General features: G+C 44.3%; 1 protein-coding gene across 1 annotated transcript; it reads right to left on the reverse strand.

The window, feature by feature from the left end:
- Window positions 1–8,695: 8,695 nt before the first annotated feature.
- On the reverse strand, window positions 8,696–20,133 carry LOC308287264 (fibroleukin; the record flags this gene model as incomplete). The annotated part of the gene is made up of 6 exons (XM_080728380.1): window positions 8,696–9,038; window positions 10,063–10,325; window positions 11,126–11,259; window positions 12,554–12,631; window positions 14,930–15,152; window positions 19,876–20,133. 6 exons carry the CDS (start codon window positions 20,131–20,133, stop codon window positions 8,696–8,698), a joined length of 1,299 nt encoding a protein of 432 aa, XP_080584506.1.
- Window positions 20,134–20,285: the final 152 nt, after the last annotated feature.

The following is a 20,285-nucleotide window of genomic DNA, read 5'->3' on the forward strand; positions in this document are numbered from 1 at the left end:
ATGACATTTCTGTTGAAGGCAATGACTGACTATGACCGATACCAATAATCAACTAGAACGGCACTCTGTCAACTGTCTGCCAACTTTCGCCTTGTGCACAAGTAGGCCAATAGTAAACCTCGCCTACCAGGCTTTCTGGGGGAAAGCCTGGTGTTCGTTCACAACAGGCCGTTTGGTTTCCTCCTAAAGCGCGGAAAACCACTAGAAGAAGCGGCGTCGCTTTGATTTGGTTCCCCCCGTTTGTTTCCCCAATCCCTTTTAAAATGCTCGAGTAGCCTAGTGTAGTCTTGCCAGTCGCTACCAGTTGGACTAAAAGATGCATATACCAAACACATTTTTCAAAAGCAAAACTACTCCGCATCAAGGAGTTTATTAGGTAGGTCCTAAAAGTATGTCCTTGAGCGCAGGGGAATTATTTTGGGTTAAAACTGTTTCCGGTGGATAGTTTCCAGCCAAATTGTAGTCTTTGAGGACTACAACATGACGTGTTGTGGTTTCCGCTCCAGACCGGTTACAACCCCGAAGAGTGAAGTGATCCCAGACTAGGCCAATAGGCCCTACATGGCCTACTGGTGCACCAGCAGAGCTCACCACTGGCATCACCTACTGGTGATGCCAGTGACATCACCACTGGCATCACCTACTGGCGATGCCAGTGACATCACCACTGGTATCACTCAATGCTGGTCCCTCATTGGTTGTTAAAGGTATATTCAGTAATTGTATTTCATTCAAAAAAAATAAAATGGGTCATTTTCCATTCATTCTCCTCACTAGAATGTGTGCCCGTGTTGCGAGCTTAGCTAGATTCGGTTTTCAGAGGTGGCCAGCCAGTCCTCGACCAATCAGGGTAGAGTATGGCCGTAGTTATGTTATGATGTTTAGTTATGATGGTCAAAATAAAAGTATTGAGAACCACAGTCGCTCTGAATTAAGAACGTCTGCTAAATGCCTAGATTGTAAACTACTGAACTCATAAAATGCTACAGTCTGGTAGTAAATCAGTATCATACATATCCTGAAGCTGGAGACGTAGGCCTACCGATATTCAGTGATTGGGTCTAATGATCAAAACGAGAACATTATAGTGGTGTAAAAAATCTATAAAAAAATAAACATTTCCACACCGTAAGGCCAGTAAGGGACAAGATGACCCCCGGCCACTTTCATTATCACTGAATACACCTTTAATGATGACGTTTCCAGAAATGCTGGTCCCTGATTGGGCTACGCGCTGCGACGCGTTTTTAGCTTGTACAGTAGATCTGATATTTTTGCTACTTTTGAACTGGAATCCTGAATTATCTTTTGTTATTCTTTAATTGGAATCCTAAACTGTAACATTTTGATTTAATTTCAAATGCATTTAGTTTAGTTAGTTAAATACAAATTCATTGGACATAAAGTCTAACCTTAATTCAATACAACTATACTAGTCATTAAAGTACTAATATAGGCTGAAGTAATTGCATGTTTGGAATTGTAACAGCAATAATATATCAGTATAGAGGGTATGTGCGTGACATCATCATCATACCCGGAAGTTATGTGGGAAGTGGGAACGCCTACTGAGTGGCAAAAAACTTTCTGGCCTTGAAAGTCCATTCATCCAAACAGAAAAGTCCTATCTGACTGCACTAAACAACGTTAAACGACGTTAAACTCACTTTGCCACTCACTTTGCCACTCGATCACTGTATGCATGCGCATACCCTCTATTCCGATATGAATCTGTGGGCCGCATTAAGTGAAGGTGGGGGCCGCATGTGGTCCCCGGGCCGCCAGTTGCCCATGTAACCACAACCACAGAAAACAATGTACAGTACAATGGCCAAAATTGAATTGCATAGGCTTACTCAAAATTTGTTCAAAAACAGTGGAAATAGCCGGTCCACAAGCGCAATGCATTGTGAGCTGCTATTTTCACAATTTCTGAAAAAAAAAAAAAAAAAAAAAAAATCAAAGTGGAAAAGAATATGACGAATCGATAATGCACAAATTTGATAATCTCAAAATAATTGTTATTCAGCGATTATGTAATATCTGTGACAGGCCTACCCGTAGGTTGTTTCTCATTTTGGATCCCACACAGATTGTGTGTGTGTGTGTGTGTGTGTGTGTGTGTGTGTGTGCGTGTGTGTGTGTGTGTGTGTGTGTGTGTGTGTGTGTGTGTGTGTGTGTGTGTGTGTGTGTGTGTGTGTGTGTGTGTGTGTGTGCGTGTGTGTGTGTGCGCGTGCGTGCACACGTGTACGAGCCCATGCACACAGATGTCCCAGTATGTGTCCCAGTATGTGTATAGGTAGTGTATGTGAAATATCGTGGTTGGTTGGGAGTCTGCCTGCTGTCTGTCCGTGTGTCTAGATCAGAGCCCCGCGCTTCATGGTGCAAGGAGTACTCCCATTGTTTTTACTTAAGTAAAAGTACCAATACCACAATGTAGAAATACTCTTTGACAGTTAAAAGTCCTGTATTCAAAATGTTACTTGAGTAAAAGTACAAAAGTATTGGCATCAAGTATACTCACACTAACTAATACGCAAGTAAAGTAAAACTTCTCTCTTTCAGATGGAAAAGTCATATGTCCAAAACTGTTACTTTTCAGGATTCAAATAAAAAACTGCAAAAGTAGCAGATCTACAAGCTTGAAACGCAGCGCAAAGTACCTCGTTTCAAGCTTGTGCATCTGCTACTTCTGTGTGACGCTGTAAGTGTGGTATGATCAGGGTCATTAATTTACAAAAAAATATTATGATTATACTTATTATTATTTCTTCAAAAAGTACAGAAAGTGTTAAAATTATGTTTTTATGTGGCCACACCCACCAGTTCATTAAGTATACCTGGTTGTCAGATGCCACACCCACAGATGTTGTTGGATGGTGAAAAGGGGAGGGGATGATATTATAACGTCATTAATTACGTTTATTGGGACTTGTCACTCACACAGGGAAGACATATTTGCATATTATAAACACACCTGGGGGTCTATTAGACTTTAATAATTAGAGTAATGTTAACTCCATAGACACATACAAAACAGAAAAAGTACAACACTATGGCACCACCTCTTTAATACGTACAGTATGTGGAGATAGGAGGTTTCTGCCTGACAGCAATGAAAAGTATATCAACATTGTACTTAAAGGTGTATTCAGTGATAATGAAAGTGACCGGGGGTCATCTTGTGAAACCAAATGGACCCATAAGGGTCCATTTGGTTTCATTTGTATACTGTCAGAGTTACAGACTTGTAAAGTTCAAATTAGACCTCCCAAAAGGAACCCAGAGAGTCTAGTTTGTGTCCAGTAACGTGAAAAATAACCATAAAAACCAATGTGAAAAAGAATTGTGATAAAATTGTGATTCGTGATACAGGTTGGGAAAATATCATGATATTGTATTTTTCCATATCGCCCACCCCTATACTGAATATACCTTAAGTACAGTACTTGAGTAAATGTCTAGTTCCTTCCCCCCGCTGAGAGCCCTGTGGTGACCCCAGGGCCCCCGGGTGCAGCACCCTGTGGGGGCCCCAGGGCCCCGGGGTGCACCAGACCAGGCCCCCTCCGCTGCATGGTGTATTATTAGATCCTCTGCTTGTAGGACAGACTGGCAGCCTGGCGTGAATGCTGCTAAAACGGGCACAGGCCATTTACACACACACACACACACACACACACACACACACACACACACACACACACACACACACACACACACACACACACACACACACACACACACAACCACACACCGCTCACACAGGGGCGTCAATTGGGTATGGCAGGGGTATGCAGCTGCCATAGGGTGGAAAATACAAGTTACTTTTAAATATAAATCCATGAATGTCTCTTTGTCTATCTGTTCTGGTTATTATGTTGTTAAATTACAGTAAAATAACTACAAATGCAACATTTTACAAAATGGTCACTTTAACAAGGTATTATAATTATTATCCACACCAAACTTGTATTCTCCCCATCTTGACAGAATGGTATATTCCCAGGTTCCGCAGGTCAGCTGCACAGGTGCAATGCATTATTGTTAATTGTGGCACGTTTACTAACATGCCAAGTTTAGCTGCACTTGAACAACCGTTCCAGGCTGCCATATCCAGCCCAAGAAACCGTAGAAACCGTAGGGGAAAAATAGAATGTACTTCTTAAAATAAATGTATCATGCCTGTTGCTAAGGTATGGCAACATGACTGACACCAGTCATGTTTAGGGATGGAGCCCTAAACAAGGGTAGCTCGATGACCCGATAACACATTTATTGAGTACCCATTATCAATAAGCTTTGGGCTTATCAAGCTTGTTATTGAGTATAGCGACCCATGATGTCATGTTTACACAATCAATACAAGATGTGATCAAGAAATTATTACAATACTATCAATAATATAACGCCATTTAACACTTATTGCACAAATGCACACTAATGAACATTTAATGATATTTAATGATATTTGCTACTTTTTTCAATTGTCATCTTCATAGATGGTGTTCAGCCAGTTGCAACAACTGGCCAATAAAAAAAGATACCAGTTATGTTCTGAATTTGTCATCTCATCTCTTTCCACAAAATATTAGAAAACGCTCAATAGTGGGCTTGATAAAAGCCCGGCTCAAAAAGCAGGATCGATAAAGTGCTCATTATCAATACAAATGTACAAGCTCCATCCCTAGTCATGTTGCCATACCTTAGCTTTTTCTGAAGTGACGCCACTGCGCTCACACGTTAACTCTAAACTCCCAGAAAAGCTGTGTGAACCACAGCCAGATAAGAGAGCCGTCGGTCTGACGCCGGAGAGGCCAAAATGGAGAGGGTCAGTGTGTGTGTGTGTGTGTGTGTGTGTGTGTGTGTGTGTGTGTGTGTGTGTGTGTGTGTGTGTGTGTGTGTGTGTGTGTGTGTGTGTGTGTGTGTGTGTGTGCAGGGACGTGCTGGCCATTGGGCAAAGCGGGACAACTCCTGAACGGCCGGTTCATTCCCGGCCGGTCCAGGCCAGCCATTAGGAAAAAATTAAAAATAAAATGTCGGCCTTCGTTCCATTTTGTGGGCTGGGCGGCCAACAAAGTAAATCGTCACTGTCGGGCAGAAACCTCGTATCTCTAAGTTTCAATTGTGTACATTTTTTCGCAAAGCAAAGCCCTGCTTCATCATACAAGGCCGTCGCACAAAAGTAGTGAAAACAGCAGATCTACAAGCACACAACGCCTCGCGGGTGCGAGGCGTTGTGTGCTTGTAGATCTGCTGTTTTCACTAGTTTAAATCATTTTCAAAATGATAAATACAAAACAAACGGTTTTGGACATACAAGGTTTCCACCCGACAACAACGAAATATAACTCATGTAATTGGCCCACTGGCTTGTCACTTGTCATGATCTGAAATGGCAAATCTTTGAGTAGCAGCAGCAGCGCTATAGAGAGAGATCTCTCTCTATAGCACGCTTTTTCCCGGGCTGAATCAGGGGCCCAGCACGTCCCTGTCAGTGTGTGTGTGTGTGTGTGTGTGTGTGTGTGTGTGTGTGTGTGTGTGTGTGTGTGTGTGTGTGTGTGTGTGTGTGTGTGTGTGTGTGTGTGTGTGTGTGTGTGTGTGTGTGTGTGTGTGTGTGTGTGTGTGTGTGTGTGAGCACAAGATAAAGGCCCTGCTGGGTGCTCATCATAAACGTCTTGGACGAGCCGAACGAGCTTCTGGGAAAGGTCACAGGTATCGGAGAAAAAGAGGGGGGGTTTTTCGCCAAAACCGATCTCCTCTCTGTTTAGTGTCAAACCCACACTGATCCCAGATCAGATGAGACGAGATGGTTTTGGCCCCCTTGGAGCAGGAACACAGAGGTTTGTGGGCAGGCAGAGAAATGTTGTCATGTCAGCCTTTCTAGTCACACGCTAGAACATTTCGTTGTCGCCGGATGGAAAACCTTGTATGTCCACAACCGTTCGTTTTGTATTTATCATTTAAAGAATCATTTAAGGTAGTGAAAATAGCCGAGATGCGAGGCGTTGTGTGCTTGTACATCTGCTATTTTCACTAGTTCTGTGCCGGGAAAAAGAGTTGGAGAGGCCCTCATTGCGCGCTATAGAGAGAGATCTCTCTCTATAGCGCTGCTGCTGCTACTCAAAGATTTGCCATTTCAGATCATGACAAGTGACAAGCCAGTGGACCAATTACTGTACATGAGTTATATTTCGTCGTTGTCGAGTGGAAACCTTGTATGTCCAAAACCGTTTGTTTTGTATTTATCATTTTAAAATTGATTTAAACAAGTGAAAATAGCCGATCTACAAGCACATAACGCCTCGCATCACGAGGCGTTGTGTGCTTGTAGATCTGCTGTTTTCACTAGTTCTGTGCGACAGTCTTGTATGATGAAGCAGGGCTTCACTTTACGAAAAAAAAAAAAAAAAACGTACAAATTTGAAACTTGGACATACGAGGTTTCTGCCCGACAGTGACGATTACCGTGTGTAGCAGAGAGCACCGATGTTTGTAGAGGATGACTTTGAGGGTTTGAGTCTCACCCAACTGTTACCCGTCCCAATCCCTGCCTGACCCTGGCTCAAAAAAAAAAACATGGCTTCTCCTCCGAGCGGGAGGAGGAATGTTACCTGGCGGAGGGTCAGATGTTACCTGGCGGAGGGTCAGATGTTTCCTCACGCCAAATATCATATCGAAGTCACACGCAGTGGTGGGAAATGTACTCACGTTTTGCGCTTAAGTCAGTGTTGATTTTGTGGACTAAAACTATGACGAAAAATGTTTGCCGACTGCATTTTTTTAACTGACGAAAACTAAATAAAAACGAAATAAAAACTAAGCTGTGATGACTAAAACTAAGACTAAATATATTGACAATTTCGTCAACAAAATAAAAACTAGACTAAAACTTTGACTTAGGGAGGGACTAGTGGAGAAGAGAGTCATTTTATGTTTGGTTGCTCTCAGGTGTTGCGTGCTGAAAATAGCAGATCTACAAGCTCACAACGCGTTTTCAGCACGCATCCAAGTGTTAAACTAGTCGATTCCATCAAGGCCTGCCAAAATATATTTTAGTTGACTAAATCAACTGTAGATTTAGTCGCCCAAAATCTTATATTTAGTCGACTAAAATTAGACTAAAACTTTTCAGGTGACAAAATTATGACTAAAACTAAATGACATTTTATTCAAAAGACTATGACTAAAACTAAATCAAAATTAGCTGTCAAAAACAACACTGGCTTAAGTAAAAGTTATCAATACTTCAATGTAGAAATACTCATGTTCCATGTGGAAGTCTGGAATTTTTTTAAAAAATACTTGAGTTTACAAAAGTATCTGTATCAAAATGTATGTACTCATTATGCAGAATGTCCCATTTTACAAGTTTCACAAAAAAATACAGATTTGAAATTTGCAGATCTACAATGCGACGCATTGTGAGCTTGTAGATCGGCTATTTTCAAATGGCTGAAGTGTACAGTATATAGGGGCATGCATTTAAAATGTAAACCACGTTTTTTTTGTCGAGTGTGACACCTCACACATTTCACTTCGTCGCAAATCCTTCCACTGCAAGCGGGTAATCTCTTACGCTTATGAAAATCAAGAAAACTGTCACAGACGCCTTTAGAAGATGTACAATAAAGATACAGGACATTTATTTCAACAACAATTTCTACAGGCATAATCGCAAAAATAACTTTCTTTGTGAAATATTTATGGTCAATGTACACACATTTCTTCGCAGACCGCGAAAGGATGACAGAAGAACAACTTTGATCGTGAGAAATCTACAGATTGCTGATGACGGAACAATAACGATAAATTAACCGTTTTTTTTGGTTTTCACTCGTTTGCCATTTCTTGTGTGCTTGACAAACGCAGCTTGAACCGATCCATTATCGAAAACATCTGCTGCTGTCCAGAGTGTGACTCAGTCATGGAGCAAACAAGCACCAACGGTGGAGTTTCACATGTGAGACTGCAGACTGATTCAGTAAATGTGCAGCGCGTGTCAAGAGCCTCGCTGCGTCCTCAGCATCCGGTTTCAGTTTCGGCTGGGATCCCTATAGTGTGGTTGCTTAACCCTGTTTTTTTTTACATCAAAACGAAGCGGATAAAAGCGCCAAACTTTTTTGAGGCTTCTTTAGGACCTAACGATGGATTTTAGCCTTGGGTACCAAACTTTATTTTGAAGTTTACCCATAGAATTGTCCATATCAATTTGGGCTCCCATGCATTAAGTAGGATGTGAGAGGTCCAACTAGGGGTTTGTCATGATTCTGAATCCATTGCAAGCATTTGTTTTGCACAAAAAACATTCCTTGGGCTAGAAATGGCCCCCCAAAACACCCAAAAAACTGTGAAAAATGATGACTCATCACTAAACCATCGTTTTGTGGGGCCATTTATAGCCCAATGAAAGTTTTTTGTACAAAACAAATGCTTGCAATGGATTCAGAATCATGACAAACCCCTAGTTAGACCCCTCACATCCTACTTAAAGCAGATTTTCTTTTCCTGTGTATTTTCCTCCTGTATAGAAAGTTGATGGGAGCCCAACTTGATATGGATAATTCTATGGGTAAACTTCAAAATAAAGTTTGGTACCCAAGGCTAAAATCCATCGTTAGGTCCTAAAGAAGCCCCCAAAAAAAGTTTGGCGCTTTTATCCGCTTCGTTTCGATAATTTTGTTAAGCCAACCCACTACTAGGCCTGCCCCGAGAAGTTCCGAGGCCTGGTCTTCATGGACACCCTCTTGAAGGAGTAGCGCTCCCCGGAGCGCCCGTCCGTCAGGATGTACCAGGTGCCCCAGTAGATGCCGTTGGTCAGGCCGCTGTAGCGGCCCCGGTAGAACCGCCCGTTCAGGTTGGCCGCCAGGCAGGCATCGAACCACCAGCCCGCGCCGTAGTACTGTGCGCAGTTCCCCGTGGCGTAGCGGTCGTGGTCCCTGTCCGGCGTGCTGAACGCCCTGCCATCGTGGTTGTAGCGCTTGCTGTAGCTCAGGGCGTTGCCCGCGTCCCCGGAGTACTCCTTGGCGGTCAGGCGATACCTGGGGAGAATTAGAAAGACGTATCAGAGAAGGATTGTGAGGATCCTCTCAAGGTTATATTAACACTTTTATATCCTTTATTTAAAGATGGGTTGCTATAGTTTTGTATGTTTTACATTTTGTATGTGTGTTTATTTAGTTAACAGTACTTGAATAGACCCCGGTGTGGTTATAATATGCAAATACTGTATGTCTTCTCTGTATGTTTTTGGTATCTTCCTGAAAGCTGAAGGTAACATGATATTGGCACTATAGGTGGAAAGTCTGATGATGCGAGGTTAGGTTGTTTGGACTTTTTGGTTACCACCGCGCTCTGACATGACTGGTGCGGTGTCCGACAAATTTAGATCAACATGTATTCATAGGAGAATGGATTGCACACAGTGGCAAGAGTTGCTTTTTCTTTTTCTTTTTTAATTACATGTCAAGATGAGAAACAAACGTTTTGGCTATCAACCTTCTTCAGTGTATCTCAAATACAGGTTAGGTTGTTCGGCCACATAAAAGTAATGTGGCCAAAGAGGTAGTGGGTTGTGGGTTGTGGCACGAAGCGAAGCCGAGTGCCAAACAACCCTGAAACAGTGGTAAATCAGCCAACAACCCACAACCCTCGAATGGTAAATTGCTTTTCTACCACTTCTACCATATAAATGAAAGAAAACACAGTTGTAACTTGCAAGGTTATTTAGTTATACAACTGCAACACAACAGTGGGCGGGGTCCATGAGCCAACTCAAGGTTGTTGACTGATTTACCACTGTTTTAAGCCAATCAGAATCCAGTATCTGAACATGTGACCACAAAAAGTGGTAGAATCATAATTTTAACACTTTCTGTACACTTCATATTTAGAGCAGTGGCCCGGGGGAGCAGATGGACAGGAAGGAACTCACACACCCATACGCACACACGCTGTTGCACCTCCGAGAGTTATAGTCAAAACCTTCTTTAGACCTCAAACCAACGGGCGGTGTGTGTCTGTGTATCTTGAGTGAAGGCATCATATTAACATCACTATCATCACCTCAGTGCCTCCGATGCCACTCTGAAGTTGTTGTAGGTGGCCTGGCGCCTCTGCTGGTGCCAGTCCTCCAGCTCCACGCGCAGCTGGTGCTGCCCCCCGGAGGTGAGCGCGTGCAGCGCGGCGTTGCCCAGCCAGCGCTCCCCCTGCTGGGAGCCAAAGCCCTCGCGGTATTCCTTCCACGTGCGGTTGAAGTCCACCGAGCCGTCATGGCGGCCCTGGAACACCGTCCAGCCTCCGCCCACCGTCTCCATGTCGCATTCGGCCTGCGGAGGGGTTGCCACAGGGACACAGACACCACATGAAAAGGTTTGAGCACCACTGACATAGAAACATGTTTTTCAGAAACCTGTTAGGATGTAGGAGACATTTATGGAATCTGCAATCAGGTCGATATATTCAAAGAGTTGCTCAAATTGTCATGATTTTTGCAGATTTACAAGCTTGCTTTTTTTTGTCGCATTCCTAATTTGAGGAGGCTCTTAAGGGGCCTTTTCCACCGGCAAAGAACCGGTTCCAGAACCAGTGCCGGTTCAACTTTCTTGGGAACCTTGGTTCGTTCTTGGGAACCGGCTTGCGTTTCCACCAGATTGAACCAGAGCCAAGGATTTGGCTCTGGAACCACAAAAAACAAGGATTTTGTGGTTCCGGTTCCGAACCAACTTTTACGGTTCGGAACCATCTTTGGTTCTTGGTGGAAAAGCACACCTTTGGTTCATCCCATAGGCGGGAGAAAGAACCGGAACCGGTTCTTTGCCAGTGGAAAAGGCCCCATAGTGTCTCCATAGAGAACCACTGCTGGTCATTACAGTTTAGGAATGCGACAAAAACATATCCATGAATTCAAGTCTCCATTGGGTGAGTAATCGATGGAAAAAAAGTTAGCATGCACGCATGCACGCACACACACACACACACACACACACACACACACACACACACACACACACACACACACACACACACACACACACACACACACACACACACACACACACACACACACACACACACACACACAAACAGCCCTGTTTTGTTAGTTTCAGGGTTGCATGAAGTACGGTACCTCCACTGCCGGCCTGTGCAGGTCAGGCTGGATGGTGTAAATTCCGTTCTCTTTGATCCCCAGCTTATAGATCTCTGCACAGTCCTGGGGATGCAGCCTTGCCACGGGGGCCACTGAAACACACAATGCAACCACTTAAACCCTGCTTAGCAGACCGGGGAACCCCAGAGCTCTATGCTAGGCCTGCTCCTTTTGTGTGGGTTGGGTTCACTCACCTGTAGGTGGGTGCATAGATATAGTACATACAAACCTATAAGACCCTTTTCCACTATAAGGGTATGAATCTGAACTCTTCAGAACCAGAACCCAGAACATTCAAGAACCTGTGAAGTTTTGCTCACGCGTCAGATATTGAGAGCACTTTTTCCACCACTGCCTGTACAGCATACATGGGCAACTGGCAGCCCGGGGGCCACATGCGGCCCCCACCTTCACTTAATGCAGCCCGTAGGTTAATACTGGAATACTGATATATTATTGATTTCAGCTGTTACAATTCCTAACATGACCTGCTTTAATTCCATCAGTCTATATTAGTAGCGTAATGACTAGTATAGTAGTATTAAAATGTAATTTTTTATGTCCAAGGTATTTGTATTTAGGTTCATAAAGTTAACATGAGTATATAACTAAATGCCTTTGAAATTAAATCAAAATGTTACATTTCAGGATTCCAATTAAGAAACCAGTAAGACTCCCTAATCGGGACATCAGTATGACATCACACCGTACACAAATGACCCTTATATAAGACCGGCATTATCTACCGACAGATTAGATGCAAGCAGGATCTCGACTCTGACACAACTCATCGGCTCATAAGCTGGTTCTCCCTCCATATATGGAGATAACCGACGAATCTCACTAAGTCTGACCTCACAAGCCCCATATTTGGACACGAACAACATATAACTCCATATATAGAGACATAGCTGCTGACATCAGTATGACATCACACTGCTGACATCAGTATGACATCACACCGTACACAAACAAAGGTGTGACGTGTGACGTGTGACGACCGACGGACGGACGGACGGACGGCCGGTGGAGGTTTTGATACTAAACTGCGACCTGACGGTCGTAATAACAAAAAATAATTCAGGATTCCAATTCAAAAGAAGCAAAATTAGCCGATCTACAAGCTTGTAGATCTGCTATTTTTGCTTCTATTGTATGCAATACTAGAATGACAAATGTGGCCCTCTGGAGGGAAGGTGGAAATATAGTGGCCCTCACCATCATCAAAGTTGCCCACCCCTGCTGTAGAGGCTCATTCATGCTCCTGTTTTAGGTGAATAGCAACTCACCTCTCACCCTGACACATCTCTCTGTTTTTACTGACCGACAAAAGGGGAGTAGCTATGCTCACCTCACCTTGGCTTGGAGTATGACTGAGGCTTCAGTGGGTGATGTGGGTTCACTCACCTGTGGGAGGGTGATGTGTGATGCTCTTCAGCAGAAGCAGCAGATCTTTCTCTCCCTGCCTCCCCACCGCTGCAACCTCTATATGTATAAGATAGATAGATAGATAGATAGATAGGTAGATAGATAGATACCTTTATTATCCCAAGGGAGAAAAACAGTTGCCCAGAGGCAGCACAGCAGTTTAAGGTTATTATAAAGTGTCCTGAAGCACAACTATCAAAATAGTGCAGAGTCCAAATCAAAAGTGACCATAGCAGTCAATGCTAGTTAAGTATCTCACTGTCATGTCATCAAACACAAGCAAAAATATCCAAAACTAATAACACAACCTAATAGTGCAGTGTCAAAAAAGTCAGTGCGAAAAAAAAAACTCGAAAGGAAAAGAAAAGGGTGTCACAGCCAGACGCACATGAGCACCCTCCCTGGAAGGTCCTTAAGCCTCTATCAGAGTCCAGGGTGAGGAGCTATTCACTTCACCGCGTTGTAGTTTCCTAGCTATCACCTAGGCTTTTTTATGTATTTTTAGGTGATTGATAGAAAACGGCTCGGCTGGTTCATGCACCAATGAGCTGCTAATGACAGAGCCTCTTACAGATAAAATAATAGTTTTGGAGGCAGACTGCGGCTCCTAGAAGCGCCACAGAGACTAGATTTTTTAGGGAGCATTGTTAGCCGCCTGAAGATAATAAAATAAAAATAAGCAATTGCATGATTCCTGCTTATGTCAGCAGAAAACTGCTTATTTCTGCTTTAAGCCTGAGTTGTGTAATAGTTGCCCGGATCTATAAGTTACAAGTTTGCACTTTTTTTTTTGTCATGCCGATCTACAAGCAACCAACGCGGCGCAGCGCAACACGTTGTGAGCCTGTCGACCTGCTGTGTGCGGTGTGTACGACACCCACTGTGTGCGGTGTGTACTACACCCACTGTGTGCGGTGTGTACTACACCCACTGTGTGCGGTGTGTACTACACCCACTGTGTGCGGTGTGTACTACACCCACTGTGTGCGGTGTGTACTGGTGTGTGTGGTGACCAACTACCCAGCCGGCCTTATTGAGGTTCTGTTTACATGTGTGTGTGTGTGTGTGTGTGTGTGTGTGTGTGTGTGTGTGTGTGTGTGTGTGTGTGTGTGTGTGTGTGTGTGTGTGCATGGTGTAGCTTTGTGTGGATGGGTTGACTCATTGCGTGTAGGTGAGTGCGTGGCTTGTTCATGTGCTACACCAATGGTTCCCAAACTTTTCAGATCGAGACTCAAAAGAGAGATTACCCAGACGTTTGCCCAGCACCCAAACTAGTGAAAATAATAGCTATAAGATCGCAACGAGCTTGTAGATCAGCTACTTCTTAAACAGTTGTTTTCTAATTTATGGAATTTCCTAGATTTTTCTTGTAATTTACTGAAAATAATCATTGAATCTGTTCTTAAATTCATGAAAGATTTAGCATTTCTTTGGGAATTCTTTTTTTTTTTTTTTTTAACTAGAAGCAGTGCACTTCCGAGCACAGGTCTCCACCAGGTCAGGTAGGTCCTGGTGGTGCTTAATGTGAAAAGGGTGCCATGTCTTCTTTGGCCTTTAACGGCAATGTGACGCTGCATGCATGATTTGAGGCATTTTGTTCAAAGGTTCTGTATTGGTATCCAGGGAGTGTGTGTGCACAGCTTGGCAGCGACCGGGCAAACAGCGCCGGAGATTAGCTGGTAACAGACGGACAGACGCACGCCTTCGGCTGTTGGAGACAATAATTAAAAACAAAATGTAGGGATAACGGGACCCATAAAAATGTGTCCGTGAACCACAAATGGGTCGTGACCCACAGTTTGGGGGAACACGTAGAGTCGTAGACTGTAAAAAAAATATGGACAATGCGAAGCCATTGGTTTCTATGCTGCAAAAATTATGTTTTTTTGTCTCTTGCATGGGTGTCACCATCATTGTTTTAATGGTAATCACAAGGAATGCTATTGGCTGCCAACAGTCACGTGGAACCGCAGGGATACATGGGAGAATGTGGTGTTGAGCCTCCCGAAATAAAGCACACGAAGAAGAACACAGCAGGCTAGAATTAGTTTAGTTGGCCACTCCCCCCGCAAAACATAAATGGGACCATATTTGCACAAAACGCATATCATGGTGATTGAAAGGGAGTTTTTCACTATAGCGACAGGAACCATAAAGTATATATGACGATGTTTATTAAGGTTAGACAATCAAAGGGGGAAACGAATGGGGTCCAATGTAGACAAATTCTTTTTGGTACCTCGCGGGGGGATAACAACGCAACTAGCGGCCAAACATAGGAAGTTTTAGTTCCGTATTGGATTCGTTTTAAATCGGCGGAACTATGCCCCTGGGGGAACGGTGTGCTAGACTCACCCAGTCTCTTGGCCATGGCCCGGAGGGCCTGGCTGTGACAGTGGAGGTCACACTCTGTCAGCACGGCTGCCATCAGTGCCAGGATGGCCCCCAGCGAGTCCCCCTCCTCCTGGCCCCCGGCCGGCCCCTGGGGGGCCCCCCCCGGGCCCTGGGGGGCCCCCGTTTCCTGGAGGGAACGCATGCAATGCTGCAGCTGCACCAGGCGCTTGGTGACGTCTCCGGTCTGCGGGGACATGGGACACATCACTACACACCTCTCTAGTCTTTCATAGAAAGAGCTATGTGCCATCGCTGAAACCTATAAATGAACAGGTGGTGAATGCTTTGGAATCGGCGCTGCTGTCCCGCAAATGAGGCTGTCCTGGACTGAATATACATTCTCAGTCCACTAATAGTCATATAGGACAGGGGTCTTCAACGTTTTCAGGCCTGGATTCATGTCAATTAGTGTTTTCAGATATTTAACCACTTGAACCGTCAATACTTAATAAACGTATCTTTCACTCTGTACTTGAACATGTACCTTTTCCCCTCTACACCAAACCTATTTGCCAAAAATAGCCGATCTACAAGCTCACAGCGCCTCGCAGCGCGAGGCGTTGTGAGCTTGTAGATCTGCTATTTTTGGCTAAAGTTCTCAGAATATGGACGCTAGGGTTCAAGTGGTTAAAGGAGAAAAAAAGTTTCTATCACACAAAGATTTGGAGGACCCCCTGTAGTAACTTTGAGGACACCCTAGGGGTCCCGGACCCCCTGTTGAAGACCCCTGATATAGGAATCTGTTGGCTAAAGTAGCCTGATCAGTCAATTAGTTAATTCACTAACAAGACTGCAACATTGTGTTTGCTTGCTGCAGTCATATGCAGTCCGCCTAAAAAAGGCTCAAATTCGTTCTCCTGCTATAATGCCCTTCCGCAAGCCCTAAAGGAGTGTAAATTCCTAAGCTCCTTCAAAATTGGTCTGAAAAGTCGCCTACAGACGGCTGCTACTCGAAACTTGTGAATAGACTAAGCCCATACTCACCTGTAAATATCTGCTTCTTCTGTTTGTTTTGATTTTCCTTTTATTTTTCTGCTTTGGTAATTGATGTTATCCTATGCATAGTACTGTGTTCTATCCGTCTGTCTTTCAATGAGATACATAAAGTGGTTCCTGTGTAAATAAGCCAAAAAAGGCTGCACACACACATCTAGGCCGGCTTTACACTGCCACTGAAATCTAGCCTGAATCAGATCTGAGTCACATCAAAAGTGGAATCCGATTTTTTTTTTAAATAGTCTAAATGCAGACAGGTCACATGCAGGTCACATGAAATCCGATTTTGAAAAACCACATCCAGAGGTGGTTTCAAATCCGATCCATATCGGATCTGAGGACATCTGTCTCAGTCTGAAAGCAGTAACCACATCCACCCCATAGAGTTATACGCAAGTCACATGCAAGTCACATCAAACTGTCCAAACGTCACTTGCTGCGCGACCCGAGTGCACGGAGCTCCACTGTAATGTCGTCATTACAGAGCAGGAGTATTTACTATTTGATTACAGCGCACTGAGCAAATGAGAAAAACAAGAGAGAAGAGAGAAAACACGTGAACTAAATAGTAAAAACCAGAGAGAAGAGCGAAACAGAAGAATAAAGAAAAGAAGAGAGAAAAACAATATTGTAACGTGTGTTTACTATGGTCTATTATCTCGCATTTCCTGAACGTAATCAACTAGCGTCGACGTAGTGACGTATAACGTCATGACGCCGACGTCGTTACCACGGTAACCAAAGCAGGTATTTCCCCGCATGGCAGCTTTGGGCTGACTCTGTTAAAATCAGTCAGAACGCACAGATCAGATCTGGTCACTTGCAAATGCAGTGTGAGAAGTCGGGCCAAAAGATCAGATTTGAGAACCAAATCGGATTTGGGCTGGATTTGACTAGGGATGTGCCGAAAGCAAAATTCTTGGCCGAAACCGAATACCGAATATTGGAAAAAATTGGCCGAAAACCGAATACCGAATAGCCAAATAATACATGTATATAATTTATTTTGTATTACTAATTTTTGCACCATTGCTGTACCTTTGTTGTAAATCTACCTGATTATGGCAAAAGACATGATTATGGCAAAACCTAACTTAAATAATAATCACCATATGGTTCCATAAAACATTTATTTCTCACTTTTGAATGCACACATAACATATTTATTTTTGTGTAGAATTATTTATTTACTATTGTGTAGTAAATTTGTAAAAGACAAATTATGTCTCACAATATTAACATTCCATATAGTTGAATTATTGCATCATAAAGAAATATCAATGTAATTATTGTTATAAAAAAAAAAATATATATATATATATATATATATATATATATATATATATATGTTGAATATCCTATACATTATTCGGTAGTATTCGGTAGTATTTGGTATTCAGTATTCGGTAATATTCGGTATTTGGTATTCGGTACTATTCGGTAATAATTATTCGGCTGTAAAATCAAACCGAACCGAAACCGAATATGCGTTTTTTTGGCACTATTCGGCCGAAAATATTCGGTGCCGAATATTCGGTCACATCTCTAGATTTGACAGCAGTAAATCCGGCCCTAGAGGCGCGTGTGCATGTGACGTCAATAAATGACCCCCCCCCCCCCCCCCCCCCCTGAAAAGAAAACACCAAAGCACCACTGCTTATGTGCACACATACTGTCGGCTACCTGCAATCCATCCACGGCCACAAAGCCTCGAGGAGTCGTGGTCATGTGAGGCGGATCACTCAATCAGCCATTAACACTTACATCATCCTGGTAACAATGCCCCCCCATGCCCACCTGTCACCGGATGAGCTCAGCACAGCCCAGAGGATGAGGACATTCTTACAGCACACCCTAAATTTACCCCTACTGTACTCTGATGACTGCCGCCTCTCGCTGCACTGTGTGTCAGTCAGTCAGTCAAGGGTGTCGCACTAAATTCTGGGCCCTGGGCACAAGGATTCACTGCGTTATTTTGTGCTCTAACTTTTGAAAAATAGCAGATCTACAAGCTCACAGCGCGACACCGAGTGCCGCGCTGCAAGCTTGTAGATCTGCTATTTTTGAAAAATCTTGAAAATGTCTTTGTCTTTGAAGGTTTTTTTTGAAAAACCTATGTTTCTATGTCAGTGGTGCTCAAACGTTTTCATGTGAAGGACCCCCAAAATGACATGTATCTGGCCCACGGACCCCCATCTCAATCTCAAAATATTTAGTTCCAGGGACCCCCCCAGAAGCAAAATTTGAGTTACAATTGTTCTTAAAAAATACATATATTCAAAGATTTGCACACATTTTCACGACTTTTCAAAAATAGCAGATCTACAAGCACGCAGCACGGCACTCGGTGCCGCGCTGCGAGCTTGTATATCTGCTATTTTTCAATAACTAATTAAGGCCCCTCCACCTTGGGCCCTAGTAACTCAGTCCCACTTCCCCCCCCCCCCCCTTGTGATGCCCCTGCAGTCAAGAGCCGCTGACAGCAGAGTGCCTAAAACCCCCAAGAGAAGGGACCTGCCAGTGCCCCCCCCCCCCCCCCTCCCCCCCCCCTGGCCTGGCCTGATCGTAGGCTTCACACACAGTCCCCGGTGTGCAGCTTGAATCAACAGATCGCGGCTCAGCTGGACTTTGGCGTGTTGAATGATGTGGTGTCACATACTGTCACTCAATGTTTTCTTCATGGCTCTCTGCCTGATGTCACAATGCTGCAGCAACAGGCTTTGTGTAAAGCAACGGGGTCTTCAACCTTTTCAGGTCAAGGACACCTTAGTTGAGAGAGAGATGAAGCAGGGACCGCCACAACCTTTTTCATAGATTCCATATAGTTTCATCGGTTGACAGCACGTCTGAGCACGATCATCAGTTTGTTTTGGATCCATGTCAATTTGTGTTTTCAGATATTTAACCACTTGAACCGTCAATACTTAATAAACCTGACCTTTCACTCTGTACTTAGTCTGCTCTTTTTTTCCCCTCTACACCAAACCTCTTTGCCGAGAATAGCCGATCTACAAGCTCACAGGTGTGAGCTTGTAGATCGGCTATTTTTGGCAAAAAATCTCAGAATAGGGACATTAGGGTTCAAGTGGTTAATATAAAAAAGGAGAAAAAAAAGGTTTCTATCACACAAAGATTTGGAGGACCCCCTGTAGTAACTCTGAGGACCCCCTACGGGTCCCGGACCCCTTGTTGAAGACCCTTGTTGTAAAGCATGAGTTATACTTGCAGTAGTTGCTCGCGGGTGCCGTGCGCCGACAATAGCCAATCTAAGAGTTCACAACGCAACGCAGCGTGACGCATTGTTAGGATGTGGGATGACACCAGTGGGCATCTAAATGTGAATCAGACTTATGGTGTTAAGGCATAGCCTACAGACAGATGTTGTCCAGCTTTACGGCCAAACCGCACCAATGCAACTAGTCGCAACTCCTTGCACCAAAACGGTTTTAAGGTCAACCGCACCAATGCGGCACCTTTGCAACTGCCATTGGAGATAATGGTTTGCGAGTATAGTTGCAAGTGCGTCACTGTCGGGCAGAAACCTTCGTATCTCCAAGTTTCAAAGGTGTATGTTTTTTAAAGGTAAAGCCCTGCTTCATCATACAAGACTGTCGCACAAAGCATACAACGCCTCGCACCGCCACAAGTTTAAATCGTTTTTTTTTTTTTTTTAATCGGTTTTGGACATGCACCCGACAACAATGAGATGCATGTTGCAAGGAGTTGCATGACAAATCCTTGGTGTGGAGTGGGCTCCAGTCTCGGTCAACATCAGCGATCGATGCTGCTGCAGACTGACTCGTGAAGAAAAGGCATCTTTAAGTGATCTGGAATCATTTTAACATCACATCTACCATCCCGCTGACCTCGCGGTGGCAGGGTCGGACGGGATGTGACGTCAGTCCACTCACCTTAGGCTGAACCTGTTGCTGGTCCTGCTTCCGCTCCGCCTTCCGAGCGGCGCCGGCGTCCGAGGCGGTCGGAAGAAGGGAGGCCGCCACTCGGCAGCCCGTCGTCCCGCCGTGCCCCTCGCAGGCCCCGGACCCCTGGGGCGCCGCCACCAGACTGTCCTTACAGGGGGGCTGCGGGCAAGAAGAAGCAGGAGGGGGGGACGCACCGGAGGACAACATGATGGCTCCCACGCAGAGAGACAGCAGAGGCAGCATCATTCCCGAGAGAGAGAAAGCGAATCTTGGGGGCCACTCGTCCAGTCGAAGCCAAAAGATCCCTTTTGTCGATTGAGTCCTTTTGTCCCGCGTGCCGCCGTGCCCTTGATGTTAACTTCCACTTGAGCGCTGCACCACCTTCTTGTCCCCCCGGG

This window comes from Nannobrachium achirus (genome assembly GCF_963921795.1).
Source record: "Nannobrachium achirus genome assembly, chromosome: 6".
Classification (NCBI taxonomy): domain Eukaryota; kingdom Metazoa; phylum Chordata; class Actinopteri; order Myctophiformes; family Myctophidae; genus Nannobrachium; species Nannobrachium achirus.